The following is a 27,361-nucleotide window of genomic DNA, read 5'->3' on the forward strand; positions in this document are numbered from 1 at the left end:
TGCAAATAGCTGAGAAAAGTACAGAAGGACATTCTAAATGACAAGGCATGGAGATGGGAATGTCACACACAGGGCATAAGTCTGGAAGGTTTAGCAGCCCATTTTGACTGAAATTAGAGTTCATGTGGCATAGTGGTAGGTCATAGAGATGAAACGACTGATCGTGGCCAGATGATAGAATCCTGAATCCAGTACTCCTGATAAGTTTGAACTTTATCGTGTCAGCAGTGGAAAGCCAAGAAGATTTCAAGCTTGGAATGACATGATGAAGGTGGGCTCTTTGGAAGATGACTGGTTAAGGTACAGGATGTAATAAAAGGTAGCCAGTCTGGATGAGGAGCAAACAGTTATGATGTAATTGCATCATGGTCTGGACTTGAAATGAGAAGAACAGTATGCAGTGGCACTGGGAATAAAACCATATAGGCACAAAATGACAGAATTTTAGAATTGGAAGAGAATGTAATGGTTACTGGGTTAACCTCCAATTCCTTTTTTTAACATTAAGAGAAACTTAAGAGTTAAAAAAGTTTAAATTTCTATCCACATTTTCACATGGTTAGTGTCCAAAACAGATATTTTGAAATATATCATAAGGCATGAATAGATAAGATTATGTGATTTTCATGGATTATTGTCATGAGAGGAGAAATGAGCTGAGATGATTCTGAGCCTAGCTCTGAGACAAATCAGTACATCTGAGAGGAGATCTTTGTTGAAAATAAAAATATGCATTTGTAACCTTCTTTTCTAAAATTTGAATATAATGATTCTTAAATATACACAGATACAAAATTTTCTTTAGCAGTCAAGAAAAGGGATGCACATGGTAATCAGTTTGGGTTTCAAAATAATGGCCTAATGCCGCCATGATCCCTTTCAACTATAAAGCATTCTAGGGCAATTAGTAATTAATATCAATATAACAGAGATTTTAAATTTCATGTTTGCTTGATATAATCAAAGCATAAGATTTAAAAGGTCAGACTGCCCCAAAGCACTCAGCACCATGTTAATAGTCTCTTCTATTGGAATTGGTATTGGTTTGGCTTATTTGTTTGTTTAGGAGATAGCCTCACAAGATGGTGACTGATACTCTGCCACACATGAGATTATGCATGGAGTTCAGAATCCCCAGCTTGTAAAAGAGCACTATGGTCATGTGTGGTGGGAAATTATTCTCACATCACTGAGCAAATAACAATATTAAAATGGGGGACATTATTCATTCATAACCATCTGAAACACTTTCAAATTCAGTCAACAGTGACATACATTTTAAATGCTTATTAAAAGAAAGTATTTTTTCTTTCTCTACCTCCAAATTGTGGTCAAAAAAAATTGAAGAATTAGCTCAACTTTGGTTCTAACTGAATAAAATTTCATATTATTTATTAAAATTTAAGATAAGATACACCAAATATTCTTGAATTATGAAAAAGTTCATGATGTGGGTTATTCTTCCAATCGACAGCAGTGCTGGCTACCTTTTAAAGGGGTTTGAAGTAAGAACAGCTGCAAACTATTGCATCTGGAAAGTCCAATAATTTCAAAAACCACCTGCTTATGCATCCTGCCCACTCAAGTTCATAAAATAACAGACACTTTCATATTCTAAATTAAACTGCTTTTTAGTTTGCCCTACTTTTAACCGTAAGTTATTGTTCTCTATGATGAAATATCCAGAGTGAGCTGATCCCTAGAAGAATAGGGCTGTGTGCACTGGGCTATGGGCTCCTGGGCCCTTTCATGATCCTCCTGGCCAGATTTGCAGTGGGAAAAGGGTAGGGCTGCTATTTTCATACAAAGATGGTTTAGGCCAAGAAACACACACTCTTCTTCCACTCGCTGGACCCTATATATATTATCTAAGTTACTATACACTAAAGCCCTGGAGAAAAAGATTTGCATGCTATACTTCTGTTAAAAGAAGTTTTCTAAAAAGGTAGCCCTTAGCCTCTAGAAATATGCTTAACCACAGGTGCTCAGAGGCACCTGGACAGAGTAGAAAGAGTACTGTGCCAAGAAAAGAAATTTTTGTGACTTTTGTTAACTTTCTTTTTTAAAACTTGAATGTTAACGATTCTTAAATATATAGACACAAAATTCTGATTCTTTAAAAATCAAGAAAAGGCATGCACATAGTAATCAGATCAGTTTTGGTTTCAACCTAAGGGCCAAACTAGAAAGTGTCTAGTCCCATTAGTGTGGGACACCAAAGAAGGAGGGGGAAGGATTTCAGGGCAACAGATTTCTCTTTCTCAGCAGTCCCTGAGAGTGGAGCACATAAACAAAGAGCAAACTTGTTTAACTAATCAAAGCTAATAAACACCAGCCATAAAATATTTTGAGCAAGCTATTTTATATTTCTATGCTTCAATTTCTCTAACTATAAAGAAAAGAATGAGAGTCATTCTCATATAATAGCATTCCCCTCCCAAACCCATTCACCTTTCAATAAATGATTACTATATATCTATTATGTGCCGTGCACTACAATATGGAACAAAGATAGATATGAGCACTGCCCACAAAGAGTTTATGACTATCTTCCTTGTCTCTCTTCATTGCAGTTTCCTTTGAAAACTTTTGCTGAAATTCCTTTACCAAATTCTACTGTATGGTAAAATCTTAAAATCTTTAGGGCATAGTTTAAAACATGCCTCATCTATAATGCCTCGAATTGTTCCTGAGCCAGTAAGTAAGGCTAGGGGAAAATAAGGAACATATATTTAAAACACACATATAAAATATGTAATATATATATATATATATATATATATATATTTTTAGAGTCCAATGTACCACTTTTATTTAGGAAAACACCAAAGGAACATATATTTTTTAAACAATTTGCCCCTGTTTGGGTCCTATAAAAATTATAATTAACTTATAGAAAAGATTTTAGTTCTTCTCTAATATTCTCCCTTCCCATATTGTTGCTTGACTTTTAATCTTCCTATTGAAAATTTAAAATTTTCAACCTTTTTAAAACCTCATATCCTCTTTACAAACCCAAGAGGGCTCTCATATTCACCTGGGCATCAGAATCATCACAGGAATTTTTTAAAATACAGATGCCTGGGCCCACTACATAGTTACTAAACTAGAGTATCTAGGGATGGAGCTTAATCTAGGGCCTCTAAGCTCCCTAGATTGTGAAGTCAGGCTTAGAAATTATTGTACCCAAGGCTGGCTTAAAGATATACACTTGAATGGTTCTACCCTAAGAGAACAGTTCAGGCACACTGTAATTCTAGATGCTGTTCCTGCCAGAAGAACACTTGAAAGTTAGGCCAGTTTAAACTCTGCCAAGGAGTTCTGAAACACCGTAGAGGGTTCCCAAATCAGCCTTGCTCAGTGGTCCTCCATCCCTTGAGGCCACTTGGGCTTACAGCCAACTGCAAGCTTAGAGCCTCAGAGTGACCTAGGGGCAGGGTGGCCATATGTTCTAGGTTGTCCCATGCAGACAAGTTAATAATGGTCAATAGCTATCCTGAATAACTATTAATTATTTTAATTATTAATTATAATTAATTACTAATAATGCCCCTTTCATTCTCAGAATTGTCCCAGTTTGGAAGAAAAATTATATGGTCATGAATGAATTGGCAATGACCTGTCACTGATTCCTGTACCTGAAATACATTGGAAGTCCCTACTTGCACTATTTTTTTAGCAAAATGGGCAAAATTTCCATTTAAGAATGTCATGCTTTTCTTTCCTCTCCAGTCTCCAGTGTCACCTCTCTCCTACCCTTCATTGGCCACCAAGCTGTACTATAACTTGGAGGAGTTGCTCTTAAGGGCCAATCTACTCTACCCTCAGACCTTAGTTTCTTTCCCTGCAACACAGGGTTAATGAAACTGACATCCTTCCATCACATATTTTGTCAACTACTCAATCAAAGATTAAAATGTTTAAAATAGTTTTAATTTTTTTCAGTTAGTCCAGGAAACATAAAATGGCATGCTTTCACATGAGCCATTGTTTAGAGTGGGGAAGTGCTTTTAATTTTGTCTTAAAGGAAATCTGCATGATCCATGTACTGAGCACCTACCAAGGGAATTTAATTGGTAGAACAGATTTACACCTTCACAGAATACATATTTCCTGACTCTCCTATGCTGATGTTTTAGATATAAAATATATTTTGTTTTCTTTATTAAACCTTGAGAAGATGTCTCTTGTTGGTCATCATTTCATAGCAGGGGAAGTACATATTCCTAAAGACACAACTGAGCTTCCCTTTAGCCACTGTTAGTTATTTAGGTAATTAAGAAGCAGGCATTTTTAATTTTGAGAAGGCTTAAATAAGTTTTGATGGTGTATGTATGTGCTTAATATATTATTTCATAGCAATTTAAAAGTGAAAAATTTTAAAGATGCATTCAGTATTTAAACCTTTCTTGAGCCCAGCAAGGACATTATAATATAAATGGACATTGATAGATTCTATGTAAAAAGATAAATTGCATCTAGAGATTACACCGGGTCATCTCACTGATGTAGGCATCAAATGCAATTATGGTTTCTCATTTATAATGAAGAACTGAAAAAGATTCTGATTTCTGAACCCAAGTAGTGAGAAAGTAGGAAACTGGGAGGAAAAGAAGCAAAGACAAAGAAAGGACAACAAGGCCCCTTCTCCCTGCCCTGCCACCCGCCCTGTGCTGGACTGGGCTTTGCACGTGCCAACTCCAGGAGCCCCCCACATCCATTGCTTTGCACGGTGCTGTCATGTCTGATGACACGATCAGGTTCAGGCATTGACTGAGTATTAACTCTCAGCTCCTGCCCCGAAGAGTTTATCAGGAAAGCAAATATATAAACAAATCTGAGTGAGTTCACTGTAACTTAGGGATGCGCTATAGTTGGACACAAAGCAGAGAGTTCTCAACAATCTCCAAGGCTGAGCACCAGGCATGTGTGGCCGGAAAGGGATGCCAGCAGAGGGAGCAGCAGGAGCAAAGGTACAGAGACCTGAGGGCACCTAACACGTTCTGGGCACCAGTGGCAGGTCAGTGTAGCCAGAGCAAGGGACACAAGCAGGAGCCAGATCAGCATGACCTTCTGTGCCCAGCCAAAGCACCCATCCCTTTGTAGGCCACAGCAACCCACAGAGGTGTTTTTAGGCCAGGAAGTGACCTGATGAGATATGACCTCTGCTAACAGAAAGGGCTAACTTCAGTGCACAGGGCAAACCAAGGGATGCCAAATGTGCAGGTGGGAGTGAAACAGGACATGGAAGGCTTCCTCCAGCACTTTCTACAGGCTAGCTTGCTGGCACAGATTATTTTACTTATTCCTCCAACAGCCCTTTGAGGAGGTGCTATCATTTTCAGTTATATTCATCTGGCAGATAAGGAAATTCAGACCTGACCATTTGCTCAGGATTTCATAGGTAGGAAATGGTACACTCAGAATTTGAACCCAGACAATTAGACCCCAGGACCAGGGTTCTTAACCACTGTGCTCCAGTGCCTCTCTGTAATAGGTCATGATCCAAGCAGACAGTGGTATCTCCATAGTGAGGAAAGACATGACTGTGTTCTCAGAGTGGCTGAGCAGCATTTGGCAGGGGGATTCCAGACATGGTCTGCTTTGGGAGTGACAGGCCTACAGTTCTAAGGTCAGACTTTAGATCCTGGTAGGTGAGTTGGGAAAGGAGGAGGAAGGACCAACGTAAAGACCAAGATAAAACCCCACACACCTCAAGAAATATGCAAGCTGGGTGACCTCGCAACAAGGCAGGAAGGGTCAAATCCCAAAGACAAAAGTGGGGTACAAAGTGGGGATGTGTCCCAGTGATTAGAAGTGGAACACACACTCAGGACCAGACAAGCTGCAACGCTGGCTTGTGCTGAATTACCTGAGTCTTTAAAGCACGCTGACTGCCCAGGTTGGCCACAGCTCCTGGGCTGCAGCCGATCCTGCCTGGATGTGCAGGGAGGGCTAGGTGGGAGAAAATGAAGCAGGTTCTGACAGGCACTTTGCATCTAATAGCTTCATTTAAGATTCTCAATTTGCCTGTTCAGTTTCTACAGATATTCGTGCCATTACAGAAATACATTGTAAAAATAGGAAACAACTGAGAAAAATCCTAGTTTTATGCTAGTGTGAGAAATGCCTATTTAATCCTGAAAGTAGTTTCTATGAGACTTCCTCCCTAATAACTACACATTTGTTCTCAAAAACAAATACCAGAAGTAAGTAACAGTGCATTTTTACAACGTACCATTAATCTCTCAGAAGAACAATTAAAATGTTCCATCAATCATGGCTCACTGTTTTTTTTCTATATTAGTAATAATAATATATAGCTGGAAGTGGGCATACCAAAACGTGTCAAGGAAATGCAACTGCATTCATTGGATTTCATTGCCAGTTATTTTGGTTAGGTCAACAGAGCCCTCTTTCTCACTTGTTCTTAAGTGTCAGGCTTTTTAGTAGGGAGAGAAATTGTTTGTCTAAAATGGTTAATAACCACCAGTTCACCAAGATATTTTGGGTAAGCCTATTATTCTAGTTATAAAGGTAGGAATGAGAGTCATTCTCAGATGGGTGCTCCCTAGAAAGGCCATTCAGCAAATATTTAGGAAGCACTTACTCTGCACCATGCATGGAGCCTGCCATGCATCCTTGTGCACCAGAGCCTGCCTGACAGAACCACAGCCATCCACCAAGGCTCACCTCAGATATCTGGGCCTCTGTCAGCCTTCCCTGACTGCCCTCATCAGAACTGGTTATCTCTTTTCTTGGCTCCCACCACATTCTGTTTTTGTTTCTATTTTAGCATGTATCAAAGCCCTCTAAGCATTCTGCTTCTCTATCCCCATGCCTCTCTCCCCTCTCTTCTCTTCCCACATCATGTGTAAGTCCTTCAGGACAGAACGGTGGCCCCTGGTGGCCCCAGGACTGTGGCTGCCCAGTGCCCACCCAGGGCCCCACACCGAGTCTGCTGTCAGAAAATGGATACCAACATCATCAAAAAATCTACAAACAATACATTCTGGAGAGGGTGTGGAGAAAAGGGAACCCTCCTGCACTGTTGGTGGGAATGTAAATTGATACAGCCACTATGGAGAACAGTATTATGGAGGTTCCTTAAAAAAATAAAAATAGAACTACCATACAACCCAGCAATCCCACTACTGGGCATATGCCCAGAGAAAACCATAATTCAAAAAGAGTCATGTACCACAATGTTCATTGCAGCTCTATTTACAATAGCCAGGACATGGAAGCAACCTAAGTGCCCATCGACAGATGAATTGATAAAGAAGATGTGGCACATATATACAATGGAGTATTGCTCAGCCATAAAAAGAAACAAAATTGAGTTATTTGTAGTGAGGTGGATGGACCTAGAGTCTGTCATACAGAGCAAAGTCAGTCAGAAAGAGAAAAACAAATACCATATGCTAACACATATATATGGAATCCAAAAAAAAAAAAAAAGGCCATGAAGAACCTAGGGGCAAGACAGGAATAAAGACGCAGACCTACTAGAGAATGGACTTGAGGACACAGGGAGGGAGAAGGGTAAGCTGGGACAAAGTGAGAGAGTGGTAGTGTATATATGGACATATATACACTACAAAATATAAAATAGATAGCTAGTGGGAAGCAGTCGCATAGCACAGGGAGATCAGCTCGGTGCTTTGTGACCAGCTAGAAGGGTGGGATAGGGAGGGTGGGAGGGAGGGAGACGCAAGAGGGAGGAGATATGGGGATATATGTATATGTATAACTGATTCACTTTGTTATAAAGCAGAAACTAACACACCATTGTAAAGCAATTATACTCCCATAAAAATGTTAAAAAAAAAACAACTTCGTGTCTAGAGGAAAAGTGGACATGCAAAAAGACCAATTAAATAAAAATATGCATGTACTTTAGTAAAAAAAAAAAAAGAAGAAGAAGAAAGAAAGAAAATGGATGCCAAACTGAATCTGCTGAAAAGAATCTGAAATTTCTTTTTTAAGTAATTGAATGTCTTCAGTGAGCTAAAAGACAGTAGGATTATGTCATTGAGTGTATTCCTTTGCTCCTTTTCTCTGCAGCGGCCAAATTTAAAGCCTTATAAGGAAAAACATATCCAAATAATTAAGAAAGAAATCCAAAAACATTCACTCTATTTACTAAGGTAAAGAGACAACTTGCTCTAATATGTATATAAATTTATTATTTACAATTTTTTAATCTCCAGTTTGAAGAGGACACAGATACATCTCTCCTGAGCCTTCCAATAAGCAGGCTGAGGCACCTGGATGACTTCCCAGGGCCTGCAGAATAAGGCTAATCTCCTAAGTATCTGGCAGGCAGGGCAGGCAGATTCCTAGAATACCAAGAGATGCCATTGCTGCTGCTTGGCACTGCCCCCTGGGGCCAGAAGTATGAAGGCTGAGAGTTGGGTCTCAGGCCACATGAGAGCTCCCCTGCCAAGAGAGGGGTAGAAGGACTCCCTGTCAGACTCCCCATACATCTTTGCACAAATGCAAACATCAGAGGAATGACTAGGTCTGGAGACAGTCCTGACGAAAAATCTAAAACCTTTCTCAAAGCCTAAAGGAGACAACAGCTTTGAGAAACCCAAGCCTCTTCTTCCTTCTCTTTCGCTTTATTACTTCTAGATATTAAGTACACAGAGATATGAGATTTTACTAGCGGGGATGTGGTATTCACTATTTCAACAGCATAGAAGTTTCTTTGTACCTCATAGGTGGTCTGTCAGAGATCTCAGATCTCTTCTCAGAAGAAAAAAAAACAAAAAACAAGCAAAACACTTAAATGTTTCTAGAAGGGGTCAGACATCATTTGTTTCATTATTGATGTCTGGGCCAAGTGAAATGAATGTTAGCTCCTTTTCCAGATATGCTTCTTTCTATCATTTCCTGTGATAGGAGGTTGATTTACTCTAATAAGGATAAGAGTAAGATGTGTCAATTTGACCCCAAATAGTTTTCTCATCAATAAGCTAAGTATAGGAAATCAGGGTCATTATTCAGTTAAGCATAGGTAGGACTAGAAAGTTGCCATTAAAAAAGGGTGATGATGTGTAATGTGAATTTTAGGTGTGACTGATATCTAATATACAGCCAAGATCACAGTCCTAGCACATTTAATACTTTATCAGTGACTGGAATGAACAAGTTAAAGAGGACTCTCAACTTACAAATGACACCAATTACAATGACCTTATTAACATATATAAAAAAATAACATCAAAGTGATTTTTGGCAAATTACAAATAGTCCATAAAAATAAGATAAAAACCAATACAAAGTAAGATAATGTTAAAAGACTAGGAATAAAACATATAGCTATTAAGTGGGAAAGAAATAGGTAAATATATGAAAAATAAGAAAATATCAGGAGAGGGTTGTCATTTCTGTGGGAGCTTGTGATGTGGAAAATCAAGATGCTTGGTAAACACAATTGGTAAACACAACGGATATAGAAACCCCTTGTAATAATTCCACAGCCCCTAAGGGACCAAGATCTCCTGGGTGAGAATCACTATTGTAAACACACCCTTAAATGAATCCATCATGCTCCATACCCCTTGAGCAATAGGGGACCAAAACTAAGTCTATCAATTGTTTCTGAACATTAAACATCTCAATAATTTAATGATATTTTAAAGGAAGCACAATGAATGGAATCAAAAGGAGAATGTAATCCAAAAAAAAATTGTCACAGACAAGATTCTCTACTTTATTTGCTATTGGTCAGACTTATTAAATATAGGATCTGTTTTGATCTTATGAGGGAGGTAGAGATGCTGGAAAGATCCTAGGAAAGAGCAAAAGGAAGGAGATAAGAGATGAAGAGAAACACCCAGGTAGGGCTGGGGAGGGACTGTTTTGTCTGGCAGTTTGTTAGAAGAGTTGAAAGTGAACATAAAATGACAACTGCCTTTAGTTACTGCTAGGTTCTTATGAGACTTAACAAGGAAAATACTGCTCAGACACAATCACCATTCAGGACAAGGAAAAAGGAGGAAGGGGTTAGTTTAAAAAAAAAGAAAAGTTAGGTTACATGGGAGAAGAAATTCCAAGTAATGAGAGCGGTTAATCCCAGGAATGTGTCACAAGAGGTTGTTTTGTAAGAGTAGTGTGTTAAATTACTTACTTGTTTATGTAGCTTCTCAAATCCTTCTACCTCTACAGTTACAATTTGGTGTATAAGAATACTGACACAGTCTCATAATTAAGCACAAGCATATGTATGAACACTTTCCTCTATTCCTGCAGGATACCTGGTTTGTTTGGGGGCAAAGAGGAGTTGATGTGGCATTGTGTTAACAGTGGTTGAGAATGCAAGTGGTAAACATCTGAAAGTAGAATACTGCAAAATGCATGCATTGTATGTACCAAAAGGTCAGTATGAAACATTATCTTTATGGCAAGCCTGCCCATCCAATCCCTCCTACACATTGCATAGTCACACAATTTTGCAGCTTGTATAAATCCCTATTGTGATTTAAACTCATGAGAGAGTGTGGCTTCTGCAAAGGGTGGCTGTTTTGTGACTTTAGACCAGTGGTCCTCTACCCTAGCTGCAAATCATCTGGGGAACATTTAAAAATACTGTTGTACACGCTCCATCCCTAGAAATTCTGATTGAATTGGTCTAGGATGGGGCCCAGGCCTATGTATTCTTTTTCCTTTGGAAAGCTCCCCAGGTGATGCTAATGTACAGCTGGAATTGAGTCTGGTTTCAACTCACAGAATTTCTTAATAATACAACTGTGTATCATGACAAAACTTTCAGGAGTGTAAGGGCTACAGTGGGGAAATTATTACTTCTCTAGGTCCTCATCGTGCAGAGTCCTTAGAATTTTTATTAGAATATGATATTTATCACTCAAATTCCTATCACAAAAAAAATGCTTTCTGGAACTCTGCTATAGCAACTACGTAAGATAGACTTTGTATGTGGGATAAATCTCATGTCACTTATGTAATTCAGTCCTGGTGTTTTTCCCTTTCCTTTGCTCATTCTTTCGATTCTCCCCAAGAGGAAGATCAGCAGGTTAGAGTGTCAGAACGTCATCCCTATGCCTCTTTTTCGCTTGGGTTCATGGTTCAGGCATACTAGTAATGGAGCTGACAATATGCACTGGTTTTTCTCCTAATGGTGCGGAGGCCACAGGAAGCTTCACTGGACCTAGGGATGGCAGGTGTCCCACACTTCTCCAGGGCCTGGCACAGAGAAGAGAGAAGTCACTGAGAAGTGCTTTACTGATGCCAATCACTCCTCAGAGCAGATGAGGAAACTGAGCCTCAGATGAAACCTGAATTCCAGATCTCTCTTGGACACTGACCTCAAGTGTTACCTTGGGCCTTGGAAAAGTCACTTGGTCCCTTTGGACAGCAGTTTATTCATCTAACAATCAATAAGTTGAACTAGAAGATCGCTAAGTCACTTTTATTTCTAAAATTCTGTGATTCCAGTTAACCAGTATTCATAAAAGTGTGGAATGCTGTAAACGTGTGTAAAAGTCCATGCAGAGATAACGGTGGAGGACCCCCTCATCAATACTATTTTTATTACCTTCTTCCTAGATTTTACCAATTGCCATTCTTACTCTTAATATTAAGGCTGTGGGACTTAACTAAATCACCTTTGAAATACTGAGCTATCAACAGATGGCATGCTGAATGCAAATATACTGCAAATAAATATTTGGTCCTGAAGAAGATCAAGAGCTGGAGTTCATTTCCCCTTCTCATTTGGACTCAGAGCTCTGCGGTCTTTCCTTTTACTGCCCTTGCCTCCAAACTGGCTGTTTGTGTTCAAAGATGGATCAGAAAATCAGTTCCAAAGTTGGTTACAAACTTTCAGTAATTTTTGTTGTTTTTTTTTTGTAACCAGCCAATTTCTCTTAGTTCATATAACAAAGAAGTGCATAATTATTTGCAACTTTAGTTAGAGCAATGGTCTTAAAAAGGTCTAGCTAAATAGAAAATGCTCAGACTTTCTGAGTGCTGACAGTTATCAAATTCACCTAGTTCATATGGCCACATTTCTGAAGTTCTTTTAACAGCCCATCTGTGAGCAATAGGATCAGATGACTAAGAACTACAGGACAGAAGCACTATTACTTTGAATCGTATTTTCTCATTACCCAGCTATAAAGAGTGTTTCTCTCTGACCTATATAAAGTTCAGAATTTAGGACCCTATGTGATTTTAATCCCATCATTTAGCACCCCAGCTGTATGAATCTGAAAGTAAAAATGAAGTTGTTTGAATTCCAGACCCCCTGAACATTCTCAGGGAGCTCATCAGCTCCCTAAGCTAAGCTATAGGTTTAAATCTAAACCTAAATCTGTAGGTATGAACCCAAATTTCATGATAAACAAAAACTGAATAGATCTGTCTTCCCTGACATTACTCACCTTTTGATCATTCTTTTACCAAAATTACTATGACTGGGTTAGAATAATAGAATGCAATCAATAAATGCAATCACTAGCCCCTGGCCAGATAATAACACATTCAGAACTTTCTTTCCTAAAGGAGATTTTATCGTGTTTGTGCTCTTGTAAATAGGAGAAAGAGAGAAATATAACTTAATAAATGGAAGCATTCACTAATTTATTCATTTATATATTCAACAAATATTAATTTAGTATCTACTACATTCCAGGGACCTTACAGTCTAGTAGCAGAAATAATCTCACACACATACAAAATCAAACCATTAAATAAGTGTGGGCTGTGGGGTAGGCTGGATGAAAAAAATGGTCTGGTCTAAATTCAAGAGGTTAGTGATTTGGGGAGGGGCAAGAAAGTGACTTCCTCTATTACCCTAAAAGTAAGCTTGAGCAGCCAGACGCCATGTCTATTTTATTTGCACTGTCCCCTTTTCAGTGACAACCGTAGCCAGCTCATAGACCCTATCCTGGCTCTGTTTGCTTGGTTCATTTATTCCATCCTCAAGAAGTAGGTATTTCATAACTACTGAATAAAGGAATGAACTCACAAGGCCACAGTACTGTAAACCAAAAGTGCCTGCAATAAATATGCATGCATTCTAGGCTATAAATGTTTCTAAAGTTCAGGTACAGTCTCATCAAATTGTATTCTGATTTTCTAGAGCACCAGTTTGCAACCAGGGATAATTTTTTGCTCCCCCTCCCAGGGGACACTTGGCAATGTCTGGAGACATTTTTAGTTGTCACAATTTAGGAGGTGCTACAGGCATCTGGTGGGTAGAGGACAGAGATGTTGAGAATCACCCTACAGTTCCCAGGACAGCACCCTCACCCTAACAACAAGGAATTATCTGGCCCAAAATGCCAACACTGCCCAGATGGAGTAACCCTGTGGTAGAGCTTGGGAGCTGCGTCTTGGGAGCCACATAATGGGCTGTGATTATCCTTGCTTAGACCTTACAAGGACCCTAGTGTAAATCCTTTTCCTCACTAGCCAAGCAATGTTCAAACCTACAGAGATTTATTTCATTAATTTTCCATTTGTTTAATAAACAGACTTAAAGCACTGGAGGGAAAAATATTCAAGCAGTGAGGTAAGACGAAAACTATTAGTAACACTAGTTTGACTTAAGTGAATGGTAGGAAACAACCTCTGCCATCAGGAAGTGAGTTGTAGAAACTGAAAAAAAGTTAAGAGTGTTTAAAAAGCTCTGGTTCAAACAAATGTCTATGTGAACCAATGGGTAGCTTGAAAACAGTGAAGACATTTCCGTCTCTTATGTCTTTGATAGAATGGAAAGAGCTTTTATTTTCTTTAGTGCAGTGATCATTCATATTTTTCCCATGACATGCCCAGAAGTTTAAAGAATAACAAACTCCCAAGTGTAAACACAGAATTTTGTGAGAAAGTGAGCCCTCTGGATGAATCCTTATCACTGTATGTTTGGATAAAATAAGACTTCCATGCATTAAACAATACAGGACTTTCTATTTGAGAAGTAAGCTTCCAATACTTTGAAGGGCTGCAGTTATTTCTCCTCAAGGATGACAAACATAAGTGCCCCCAAGGTATGGCTCCTCCCTGTTCAAGTTCAATGCTCTAGTCTCAGTGCTCCTATCACTGGCCCTTGCTTGGCTTATTTTTACAATGTGCACTGTTCCATGTCATTTGTTTGGTAACACTCAACATCAACAAGTGCCACCAAATCAATACCAGAAGGCTGAAGATTTAAAAAAAAGGAATCAAACGATATGTAGCCTGCTTTGTACCAAGCCACCTGAAACTAGGTGCTTTTTGTAATAATGAAAATGTGAGGCCATGTGGACAGGAGAGATAGTTCCAGATTCCTGAAGAAGGCTCATGGCCAATTGGTCTCAGGTACACCAAATGTGGTTTTAGGTTCATGACTGGGATACCCAGAAGAAAGAGTGCACAGCATACTCAAGGAGGTATGAAAATGCTCTGGAACCCCCAAATCATCTCATCATCAAGGACAGTTTTTAGCAATTTCAAAAGGATGTATATTCGTTTCCAAGGGATGCCTTAAAAAGTATCACAAACTAGGTGGCTTAAAGCAATAGAAATTTACAGTCTCATGGTTCTGGAGTCTGGATGTCCAAAATCAAAACGTCAGCAGGGCCATGCTCCCTCTGAAACCTGAAGGGGAATCCATCCTTGTCTCTCCCTAGCTTCTGGTTTTCTGGCAATCTTTGGCATTCCTTGGCTTACAGCTGCATAACTCAAATCAATCATATGGCCTTCTCCTTGTGTCTTCACATTACCATCTACTTATAAGGATGCCAGCCATCTCAGATGGGGAGCCCCCTTCTACACCAGGGTGACCTCATCCTAATTATATCTACAAGACCCTGTCTCCAAATAAGGTCACATTCTGAGGTACTGGGGATTAGGACTTCATTGTATCTTTTTGAGAGGAACACAATTTTGAGAGGAACACAGTTTACATTAACAGGATGTAAACTAGGAGTGTATATTTTTGTTATCAGAGCAGGGAAATTTAACTTAAATTTTCAAAGTGTAATACAAACTTAAGGATCATTTATTCTCCCTCCTAAGAAGAGCAAAAGATGGAGAAACCTGGTGGTTGCCTTCAGGTGAAAGGCAAAAGGAAAGGAAGAATAAGGCAAAAAGGAATTAATCTAAAGCAAAGAGAGTCTTGTCTGCTTGGTGTTGCTGCCACTTTCAGACACATCCAGTCACTCAGTCAGCTGGAGCATCTTCTCCCCCGGGGCATGTATGCCTCATGTTTACAATAAACTCCAGAAGGCTAACGCACATGCAAGAGATGAGCTAATCCTTCTTATTTGCTTAATGGCAGAATGCAAAATAAGCACCCACCTGCACAAAATGATTTCAGGAATGCCAAGAGGTTCTCCTGTTCCAAGATAGCTCCTCCATCCTCCCAACACTGCTACTGAAATCCCTGACATTTCCCCACTTCTCCTGGTTTGGGTGCCTGGGCCAGAAGCTCCTGATGTAGTACTGACCATTGCCCCTGGCACTGTCCCAAATATTTTGCATAAGTTAAGTCATTTAATACACAGAATAATCTTATGAAGTATGTACCATTATACCCACAATTTACAGATAAGAAACTAAAGCACAGGGAGGTTTAGTAGCTTAGCAAAGCTGAGATTCAAAGCAGCCCTCATGCTATCAAGCAGGGTACCATATTGCCTTTCAACAGTAGAGAGCAACACAGCAACTAACTTAATATCATGCCCACTCAGATCTGAGTGTTAGGTTTTTCAGATCCTCTCACCTAGCAGAGAGCTAAGACAGCCTAAGACAGTTTTGTTTTTTTTTTCTCAAAGTGTCTTACCTATAACCACTTGCATCAAAATGAGGGAGGAGGTACAGACACCAGGACCTACTCTCAGACACAACCGATTCAGCATCTCAGTGCCCAGAAATCTGCATTTTAACAAAGAAATGAGTGGACTAATGTTTGAGAACCACTGGCCCTACAGGAATGGAATAGGGAAAGGTACAATGTTATGGTAAACCAGAAAAAGCCACAGAGAGATGACAAGGCAATGGGGACCCTCGTAACCAATGGTCAATGACTCACGGGGTCCTGACCAGAGAAGAGCTTGGTTGCTGGAGAGTGAGGGTAATGCTGAGCATGGAGGTTTGACAGCAGAAGGAGGCCAGCCACATCCTCTGGCTTGGATTCACATGCCCTGTCCTGGTAGAAATGGTTATGCTGAGTCAGGGCAGCATTTTCTGTTAGTTTGGATGGGAAGCATGGTTGCAGGCAAGGGAGAGCAACCAGAGCATGTGGATTCAGAAATTCCTACGTGACTCTGATTGAGTAGGGCTTCATAAACAGAATAAGGACTGGTGTGGGGTTAAAGAGAGTTGTGTGATGGAGGATCCAAGAGACCTAAGTCCTGCGTTTGGTTCAGTCACTGATTACAACCTCCCTGAGACTCAGGTTCCTGGTCTGTAAAATGGGGGAAATAACACCTGCTTTGAAGGTCCTCACATACAGGATGTGATGAACCAATTGAGGCATATAGTACTCTAAAATGTATGTCACTGCTTTTCCAAAACCTCTGTACAACTCTCCTGCCTCAGAATATATCTGCCACACTCACGCCCTAAGTCCATTAATGACACAATAAAGGACAGTTGGAGATGATGCTCTGCCTTGCTCTGTGCATCCCCCTATAACCCCTGCCAGGAAAAAGAACATAGTCACCTAAATTCATTCTAAAGTACAAATTACAATGTAGGCCTCCTGCACTGGGGAAACACACACACACACACACACACACACACACACACACACACACAGAGGAAAACGAGGAAAAGTGGAGACTAGAGACACCAAAGAACAAATCCACTCTCCTCACTCTATCTCTTCCCCACTGGTGTGCTCTACTGATCCCCCGAAGAGCTGGGCTGCTGCTTCTGCTTCTACCCCTGCTTCCCCTCCTCAACATACTCCAGTGCGTGCCCCCTGCTTTGGGGCCAGGTCCACACAATTGTAGTTATTCAGATCATTGAGGCAAAACCCAACCAAGCAACAACATGCTTTAATCAATATTTTCTAAATCATTCTTCCTTAAAGCTGAAGACTTCTGAGTTTGAATGGCCCCCTCCTCTGTAGGCTTTCCATGCCGTTCAAGTAATTTAAATGATAACCAACCCTACACTTCATTTTGATCAGGTCGTGGTACTATAGAGTTATGGTGAAAAGAACATCTCTTTTAATAAAATGGGATACCAAAAATATCGATAAATAAAAGTGCACTTGTGAAATCGGAAAAGAATTCATAGTAGTTAATATGATAGTTAATGTATGCCTACATTCTTTCAATGGACATTTATAGCTCCTTTAAAATACTATACATATTGAAGGAATATTTGCTAATTAATGTGTGCATAGTACTACTAGGAATTGTGGAGGATACCAAGATGGGTACAACAGATACAGACCTGCCCTAGGTCCTGGTTTGGTCCATTCATTTATTAGTTAAGTGACCTTTCCTTATTGGGGAAATAAAAGACTATTTTCCATTCTTGTTATGAAGATAACCTAGAACTTCACAAGTTTGTGAAGAGAAGCAGATGAGTGAAATAGGACACCATATGTATAAAATATCATTATTCTGTGGTCTCTGTAATGTCTGAGAAGCAACAACAGGGAGGTCAATCCAAAGAGAGACACTCAAGGGTCCCAGCTAGAGGCCCAGGCCAGGGACTGCAGGTCCCCTCTGCACCCCTCTTTCTACACGCAGCCCTCTTCTGTCACTCAGAGGTAGGTATACACCCACCTTTCTGTCCTCTTCCAGCTTGAAACCCTGGTTAGTAATGCAGCCCTCTCCCTTCAGGCAATCCTGTGCTCTCCCACAAGGTGAAGTTGCCTAGCACCTGCCAGCCCAAAGCAGCCCAAGAACACTTCAATGTTCCCACCCCAGGTTTACATTTTTCCTAGGACTGTGTGTGGATCCTCTGGAAATCCAAGCAATCACGAGCATTAAGGATACAGTCCAGGCCTCCTCTTTTCAGTCGGGGCTGCAAGAACACTGCAGCTTTTTCCCTGCAGTGGTGCTAGTTCAGCCCAGTAAACAAATGGGTATTTTGCCCTTGCCCCTGAGAAAACACATAGGCATTAGAGCAAAGTTCCTGTGTTCTGGTAACATTTAATTGTGTTAGTTCTCAGCCCTCTCTACACCCACACACTCATGGACAACATTTATTCCACTGACTTCAAAGGCTGTTCAACATGTTGGAAATATGTGAGAGAACACTGAGGGGAGTTTGAAATTAGTCTCAACCCTCCTTCTGTATGTGTGGGTTTGGTTCATGTGTTAGGATTTTAGAAGTACGTATTTGATTTTTAAAACATGCATTTGTTTATACTGGGTTTAGAGTCATGAAAAATAAATCAGGATTTCTATTGCCAGTTTTTGTGTTTTTCATAATAAATAGTAGTCATTCATCCTTGTCCAATAATAAATATTTATAGGTTTAAATTAGGAAAAGCTTTTCAAGAGAATTTCCATTCATTCATTATCCATCAACTTCCAGATGCCAGCCAGCACATGAGGAGTTTCCAGAAAGAAGCAGGAAGCAGACTAGGGCTTCCAGGCATGGAGGGGAAAGAGTATCAGCAACAAAAAGAAGTTGTCACTAAATCCAAATGGATGTGTCAATCGCTAGTTGTCTTTTTCATAAGATTCCCCAGGCCCCAACCCAGAGAGTGTGATCTGAGTCTGAAATGGGCCTGAGCATCTGCATTTTAACAAGCATCCTCCCTCCAGTTGATTCTTTTGCAACACTACCCCTGTGCTGGTGCATTCAAGACATTATATTCAGAAGTCAAGATTCAGTGATGCGTCTTCTAGGTGGAGCTGGCTCTTAGTCTTTGGTGCATATCTGGGTAGAAAGCCAAGCACTTTATGGATATGCGTTGATAACACTATCAATTGCCTAAAACTTTTCTAATATTCAGTTTCATATGAATTGTAGAAAGTTGAAAATGCTGCATTTCCTTCTCATATATTTCTAGACTTTGCTCCAGGACCAAATTCCAGGATATTTATGTACATTCATTATATACATTTTTCTATAAGCTTAAAAATTAAATTATCTAACAGAAAAAGAGCAATGTAATAGAAAATAAAACATGATCATCAAAATAAAGATGGTTTGTTTTAGTCATCTCTAGCTGCATAACCAATGACCCCCAAATTTAGTAGCTTAGAACAACAAATATTTACCATCTAACAGTGTGTCAGAAATCCAAGTGTGACTTAGCTGAGTAGTTCTGGTTCAGGGCCTCTCACAGGCTGCAGTCCAGGTGTCAGGGCTGGAGTCATCTCAAAGCCCGACTAGGAGAAGACCCATTTCCAAGCTCACTCGCATGGCCAATGGTAGGATTCAGTTCCTCCCAGGCTGCTGGATTGAGGACTCAGTTTTTCAGTGGCTGTTGGCTAGAGTTCTCCCTCAGTTAACTTCCACACAGACCTCTCCATAGGGCCGCTCACAACATGGCAGGTGGCTTCCAGCAGAGCAAGCAAGCAAGAGAGCAAGAAAGGAAGCAAGATGATGCCATGGTCTTTTGTAACCTAATCTTGGAAGTGACCACCCCATCACTTTTGCCACATTTTACTATTTAGAAGCAAATCAAAGCATGAATTACACATGCTTTTTTTTTACACATGTTACACATGTTACACAAAGCATGAATACCAAGAAGTGGGGGAGGGGGTATCACTGGGAGTCATCTTAGATGCTATCACAGAATACATGAATTTGCTTTTTCACAGTCAATTTATCATCCTACTTACACTTTGCTAAAACTAAATGTTAATGTAAAACAAACTCTTCTGATACAGGTTAAGGAGTACATTCTGGGGGTTGAGTCTAGTAGTGTTGAAAAGATATTTTGAGGTTATTAATTGAAGCCAGGTTTCTAGATGAGGAGCTGTACACCTACTATGCCAACCAACAGGAAAGAGTGTTAGTTACTATATCACTTAAGAATGCTCTCTGCTATAGGTAATAGAAAATCTGAAGAGCTGTGGCTTAAAAATAAGAGCATAAGGAGAAGTCTAGAGGCAGACAGCTACTGGCATTGTTTCAGTAGTTTGGTAATAGCAAAAGCAGCATCTTCTATTCTCTTGGTCTTTTAATTATACATGTCACCTCATGGTCACAGGATGACTTCTTTACACTAAGGCAACACATCATTTTCTAAGTAGGATGAAAGGGGCAAAGGGCCACACCATATGCCTCTGTTTCTTTTCATAAGGAAGATAAAGCTTTCCTGGAAGTCTTGCCCAGCAGACTTCTACTTAGATCTCATTGGCCAGAATTGGGTCACATGTCTGCTCTAAACTGACCACTCACCAAGGAGACTAGGATTACCCTGGCAAGTCTAAACCAACTATAACTTAACTCTGAGATAAAAGAATTACTTCCAAGACCTGAATAAACGAAGATTCACTTGGCAGAGAAGTGGGACTGTGGATTTAGAGCAGGCAACACACGTCTTCTGTAAACATCTTGTTTATTATTATTTATGTGCTCCATATATCCAATACAATCACAATTTTGGGATTTTTTCACAATTTTCACAAAAGTCTAAAAATATATTTTCCCACAGAAACAGAAAAGGCAAGCATCATTGCTTATTAAATCTCAAATATACTTAAAGTTTCCTTCTTGAAAATTCCTTATTCATAAATAAAATGTCCAAATTTTGAGACAAAAAATGACCCCATGGTTTTTTAATCCTGTGTACATATAAAATGTTTTTTAAATATTTCCATTGCGTACATTTAACAAGATGAAATATTCTGAGACTTATTGTATTAGCCAGCTATTATTAAAACACAATGAGACAGATTGCTTTTCTTGAACATCTGCTGATAGATTTTTGTTCTTATGTTTCCAAAATTATAGCATCATAAGTCAATGTTGCACAAAAGTATTTAATGTCATTTATAAAATCTAGTTATATAAACTGTTGACTCCTTATAAAACATCTATTAAGACACAGAAATATCACTGAAGCATATTTATGCCTTTGATCTTGCGGTCTGCATAATGATTCGGGCCAGAGGCGCAACTTGTTCCATAGACTACAGAACAGAAAATCAGTTCTTGGAGAAGCTGCTCAGCCTCATCTGAGGCATCCCATTCTAAGAAACTAAATGGCACCTGCATGTCTTGGTTTTTGTGTTTGTTTAAAAGCAAATCTCTAACTGCTGTTCTGCTCCAAATCTAGGTGAGCAGATAAAGTTCTGCTCTGAGCAAGACCTGCCCTCCTATAGAGGGATAAGAGGAGCATGTCCCTGAGGGAATGGGACGCCAGAGTGACAGCTTTGATAAGGGATAAATCACACCGATGATGCATGTGAACGATGAGTACACTGGGGATTGTCAGAAACAGGCATCATCATTCATTCAATGATGTTCAAATTCACATACAAGCCTAGCTGCTTTTTACATTGACTACGGAATGTAGCATCCAGATGATTGAGGGTGTGTGGTGACAGCAGACAGCTGTGGAAGAGCCTAGGAGAGTTTCTAAGTCTGAATTCCAATCCTGTGCCTGCCATTAAGTGGGAAAGTATTCTTGATCCAGTCATCTGACAGCTTTGCCCATCGATTTCTCTATCTCAAATGGGACTCCTTTTCTTTAAGGATCCCTTCAGCTTTAAATACCTATGAATCTGCTAAAGCAACTATGCTTTGATTGATGGAATTGTGAACTACCTTTAGATGGAATGACTGATTACTAACAGAACTTTGTTGGGTTCAGTGCATTATGAATACATATCAAAATGCACAATGAGGATATTTTTCAAAATATTCCCTCCAGTTTTCTTCACCCTAGATAAATGTACAGAAATGTCTGTATTAGTGTTGAGAAAAGGACATTTCTCCTAACCTCACACAGAGATACATTTCAAGTCTATGTCTTAGAAGACAGTGAGAGACTTACAGGAGACCTAGAGATACAAATGGGGTAGGCAGAGAAGGGACCTGGGGGGAGAGATGTAAGTTCCTAGGGAAATTGTGTGGAGGGCAGGGCTGGTCCTAGGCCTGGGAATCAGGAAGTTACAGTTCTAATTTCAGCCTTTCCACTGATTCACTTGGGACCTTGAGAATGTCTGGCCCATTTAAATCGTGCCTCAGTTTCCTTATCTGCCAAGAGAGAGTCCTTGGCTAGGTGCCCAGGATTGTGAGAACATAATGTTCAGGGCCATGGAAATTCAATCAGTACCAAAAATGCAAAACATCCTAGTTACTAGATGTCCTAACTTAAAATGGAAACATTAACAAGAGTAATTCCTTTAATAATCAAAATGTGAATGTTTTAGAAAGCATATCTATATGGGTGAAAATTAAGCAAATAAGGCTACTGGAAGAGCTTATAGTCCTAGGGATACATAAGCAAAAAAAGGTCAAACTTGGAGTAGGACAAGTTCCAGTTTTGCCACTTATCATCCTTGTGACCTTGGGTAATTTCTTAACCTCCCACAGTAACCCCATATGTAAAATGAGAATAAGAGCACGCATCTCAGAGGGTTGTGGTAAAGATGATTACAGATGGAAGTTAGTTCTTTTGAAGCATTGATGAGGTTTGAATTCACAGCCACCATATACTTTGCAGCTGATAGTTTCTCTTATTGCAATTAAAAAGCTTAGTCACCCAGAGCAAGTAATTTTTTAATGCCGTCTATTAAGCATTTACTGTATTGCAATGCTCTATCCCCATGCTAAGCACTTTGCATAAATTTTCTCATGTTCTCCTCACAAAAACCTATTACTATTACTGCTGCAGAAATGGAGGTGGAGAGAAATTAAACATTATTTCTGGCTTCATTGTGTTTCCTTAACCTGCCTTTTTTTTTCTCAGCTGCATCTAATTGGCTCTACTTTTAATATTATTTTAAGCCACTTAAAGTTTTTAAGACTAAAGCCGCAATTAACTGAATATATTTATATAACATGTTAGTTTTGTCATGTTGCTGTCCACCCCTGGAGACCTGCTCTAAATTTACTTGGATATTTGAGGATAAATAAATCATGCTCACTGCAGTTTCTGGAAAGCACTAAAAAAGCACTAAACTTGCTTTGAAATAAAGCAAGTTAAAATAAAGCTTAAGAATTTCCAAAATGTTCATTGAAAAAAGCATTTATATTTATGTTTAGAAAAATTAACTTATCATTGAGAAATCTTACACACATGCATATGTTCATAGATCTTCACTGAGGACCAATTGTGTATAATATGTGTATGACCTCATCATAACACGGTCCTCAGAGACCACACTGTGGGAATTCTTACAGTTACCAGAGGGTTAAATTCAGTTAACTCTTTTTTGTTAATGTTCCTTTTAATTATGAACTACTATAATTGTCTTAGAGAAAATTTGAAAAATATTTTTTTAAGCAATGTGGTATTGAAAGAAGAGTCGGTATCTTTCAAACCAGATTAGAAATTCAAATCCACCTCTTATTTACCTGGACAACTTATTAAACCTTACATTTTTCTGTGAAATGGGAATAATAAATTACAGAGTTGCTGTAAGTTAAATGAGAACAGTGTTTGATCATGATAGCCGATCAACAAATGTTAGTAACTATCCATTCCCTTGGAAAAGAATCTCTAGGCAGACATGCTTAAATTCTGTTCTGTAAAGAGATAGGAACCCTCTGTTCCCATAAAGTGCTTACCAGCCTTCTTTGGTAATAGCCTATTTTCTAATAAAAAGCAATGGACCCTTTTCTACTGTATACTCAAAATGTATGCACCCACTTCAGGGCATTCATGGACCAACACTGCCCATTCCTTTGACTCAGATTAAGAACACCTGCTCTAGTGCATTCATTCTGTCTTCACCAAATCCTCTTACAAAATAAGGTGATCTTTAAAAAATAAAATTCTTTGGGTACCTTTCAGTTGAATGAAGGAAAACAGCAGGGCTTTATTTTTAATAGCTCTAGGAAAATGCATTATCTGAGCAAAACCCCACAGTAGACAAGTAAACTGCACAGAAACTTCATTAAAGGACTGATCTGACTTGCCGCATAATTTAGAACAGCCTTTGAAAACACACAAGTAAATGTTTACTTCTGAGTCTAGATCTAAATGAAGAAAGAAAACATTAGAACAACAATAAATTTACTTCATTTAGATAATTGTGGACATACCATTTTTATATATTACATATTCTTAGGACATTGGACAACAGATCAAGAAACAGAATGTTCTAGAAAATAAACCTTAACTATTGGTAAGTATTATGTACTTTTTACGAAAGAGGTTTTATTGTGTTGAATCAAAAGTGGCTCCTTGGCACTGAGAGGCTCCATGGAGTCACCCAAGTCCTAATTCCCTAATCCTGAGATTAGCTGGCTTGCTGCTAGCAGTCATCAACTTGTTTGGATTTCAAACTACATTAGATCCCTTCATATAGCTGCGACCACCAAGCAGTTAAGCTGGCTCTGTCCTATTCTTTTGGTGGTAATTTTTTTACCCTATGCTTCAGTTTAGTCTATATAATCCTTCCAGAGGGATAAAAGCTCCTGGGAATTAATTGCTTAAGTGAACACGTACTGTGGGAGAGAATGCTATTTGGGAAAGGGGCCAAGTTTGCATTCTGTCCCCACCATTGCTTTGTGTTTGACTTTAGCAAGTCACCTTCACCTCTCTAAACCTAAGTATCTTCTTTTGTAAAATGACAACCTACCTTCCCAGATTGGTTTGAAACCCCAGATCACATGGAGACAATGCATGTAGAAGCACTTGGTAACTGTTAAGTGCTATGTGACTGCAAACTCATTTGATTACTTCCTAGTGGCCACCAAAAGGGACTAGTACAGGTGTGGACCACTGATGTTTGCATCTGTCCTTATCCAAAACCTTACTGTTTGCTCAATTCAAAAATTAAGTTCTCTCTTAACATTTTCTTAACTGCCTTCCTAATTTTCTTCTTGCTTTTAATGTCACGTCTGCTCTCTCTAGCAGGAAAACCTGAAGCTCAAAGCTCATCTTAGGCTTTTTTTTTTTTTTTTTTTTTTTTTTGCGGTATGTGGGCCTCTCACTGTTGTGGCCTCTCCCGTTGCGGAGCACAGGCTCCGGACACGCAGGCTCAATGGCCATGGCTCATGGGCCAAGCCGCTCCGCGGCACGTGGGATCCTCCCAGACCGGGGCACGAACCCGTGTCCCCTGCATCGGCAGGCGGACTCTCAACCACTGCACCACCAGGGAAGCCCTCTCTCCCTATCCTTGAAGTAATTAAGTCCTGTGGATTCTTCCTTTAACATCCTGAAATTCATTATTTATTCTTTTCTTTTTTCTTTTTCATGGCCTATTCCAGTTTTGGCCCTACCATCTCAAACTTGGGATACAGCAAGAATCTCTCTGCCTTGAGTCTCTTCCTTTATTCTGGGGCTGGACACTGATATCAAATTCATGTTGATAAATGACTGCATTGATTGTGGCTGCACACCTCTGCTCCAACATCTTCAATAGACCCCCACTGTATATAAAATAAAATTGAATCTGGCCTCAACCCATCTTTCCAGCCGTGGCCACACAGGTCTATCTGCCTGTGACTGACACTCTCTGTATCATCCTTCCTTGTTCCTGGGGCCTTTCTCACTGCATTTTCAAGATCCCTTCTTCCTTCCTTTCCAAATCATACCCCATTTTCCAATCCCTGCTCAAGTCCCACCACCCCATGAAGACTTCTTGAATCCTCAGAGCTCACAATGATCTAATTTCCTGAAGATATTCTACCAGTTGAGTGTTTGAAGAGTTGATAATCAGTTATGAACTAACTACCCCTTAACATTGTGTGTGTAGTTGTCTTGGAGTCAATTAACTTAGGTCATGTCATTTACATTTTATTGAGTGCCATGTATACTTATCCATGTTGCTGGGTTTTACTTGAAGGCAGGAATTTTATCATATCCTTTTAGTTTCCCTCAGAGCAGCAGTTTTCAACCTTTCACACAGCAAAGAAGCACCTGGAGGACGTGTTAGAAAATCTCCTTGATGCCACTCCTAGGGAATTTTGTGGGGCCCAAATCTCTGAATTTCCTACAAATTCCAAGCAAGGCTTATGCTGCTGGGTGCCTTTTAGCACCTTACACAGAACCTGTACTTAAAAGCTAATATGTATTTATGCATACTCAGAAATGGGTTTTTTTTTCTTTTTTTCTTCTATTTCATGCTCATGTTCTGTCACTTCTTCCTTTTAGATTGATTTTGAAGATGTGATTGCAGAACCAGAAGGGACACACAGTTTCGATGGCATCTGGAAGGCCAGCTTCACCACCTTCACTGTGACGAAGTACTGGTTTTACCGTTTGCTGTCTGCCCTCTTTGGCATCCCAATGGCACTCATCTGGGGCATTTACTTTGCCATTCTCTCTTTTCTGCACATCTGGGCAGTTGTACCGTGCATTAAGAGTTTCTTGATTGAGATTCAGTGCATCAGCCGTGTCTATTCCATCTACGTCCACACCTTCTGTGACCCGCTATTCGAGTCTATTGGCAAAATATTCAGCAATATCCACATCAACACGCAGAAAGAAATTTAAATGACATTTCAAGGATAGAAGTATATCCGATTCTTTTTGTCCCTTTTAATTTTCTTGGTGCCAATTTCAAGTTTCAAGTTGTTAGCAACAATATATGAATGAATTTTCTTGGTTCAGAGCAAAGAAATCACTCAGTTTTCATAACTATTATTTGTCTCTTCTGAGCTATGTCTTCTATTTTTGGGGTGGTATGAATTTTTAAAACCCATTTAAAATATTTTCCTTACATTTGGATCATTGTTTTATTGGCTGAGATATGAACCTATTGTTGAAAGATAATTTGAGAGAAATATGAAGAACTGAGGAGGAAAAAAAAAAAAAGAACTAACAACCTCAACTGCCTATTCTAAAATGTTGATCATTTTATGGTAAGGGAAGAATTCCAGGCTACTGCCATTGAGTGTACAGGTATGTGGGCAGTTTTCAACCAACTCTTCCCTCTGAACTGTTAGTGAATTGCTGCCATTCACTTTAATGATCCAGTGGAATCTAGTGATCTTTATCAAGTTAGAAAATATAACCTGCACATGATCCGACTAATGCCTTACTCTCCTGAAATTTTAACCTGTGATACTTTCTATGCCTGAATATTTGTTATATAGATGGTGACACCTAAGTGCCTTCCTGTTCTTCAGGTTTTCCTTTTCAAATAGGGTCCACCTCATCAACTTTCATTAGGTCAGCAGCCTCCCTGAAGGCCAAAATTAGAAAAATCCATTACCTAGTTCTTCACACTTGTTTCTGACTCTGAGATACAGAATCAGATGAAGTTCATGTCTCCAACTGATGACACAACATCTTTACCCATATCGA

The 27,361-nt window shown here is 39.5% G+C and overlaps 1 protein-coding gene across 1 annotated transcript in view; it reads left to right on the forward strand.

The window, feature by feature from the left end:
- Nucleotides 1–27,129, forward strand: part of CAV1 (caveolin 1) — a 32,558-nt gene extending 5,429 nt beyond the window's left edge. The window contains exon 3 of the mRNA XM_079711781.1: nt 26,207–27,129. Within this exon, the coding sequence (XP_079567907.1) occupies nt 26,207–26,548 (342 nt within the window). The 3' untranslated portion in view covers nt 26,549–27,129. The remainder of the gene's footprint in view (nt 1–26,206) is intronic.
- Nucleotides 27,130–27,361: the final 232 nt, after the last annotated feature.

Source organism: Hyperoodon ampullatus (assembly GCF_949752795.1).
Source record: "Hyperoodon ampullatus genome assembly, chromosome: 9".
Taxonomy (NCBI): Eukaryota; Metazoa; Chordata; class Mammalia; order Artiodactyla; family Ziphiidae; genus Hyperoodon; species Hyperoodon ampullatus.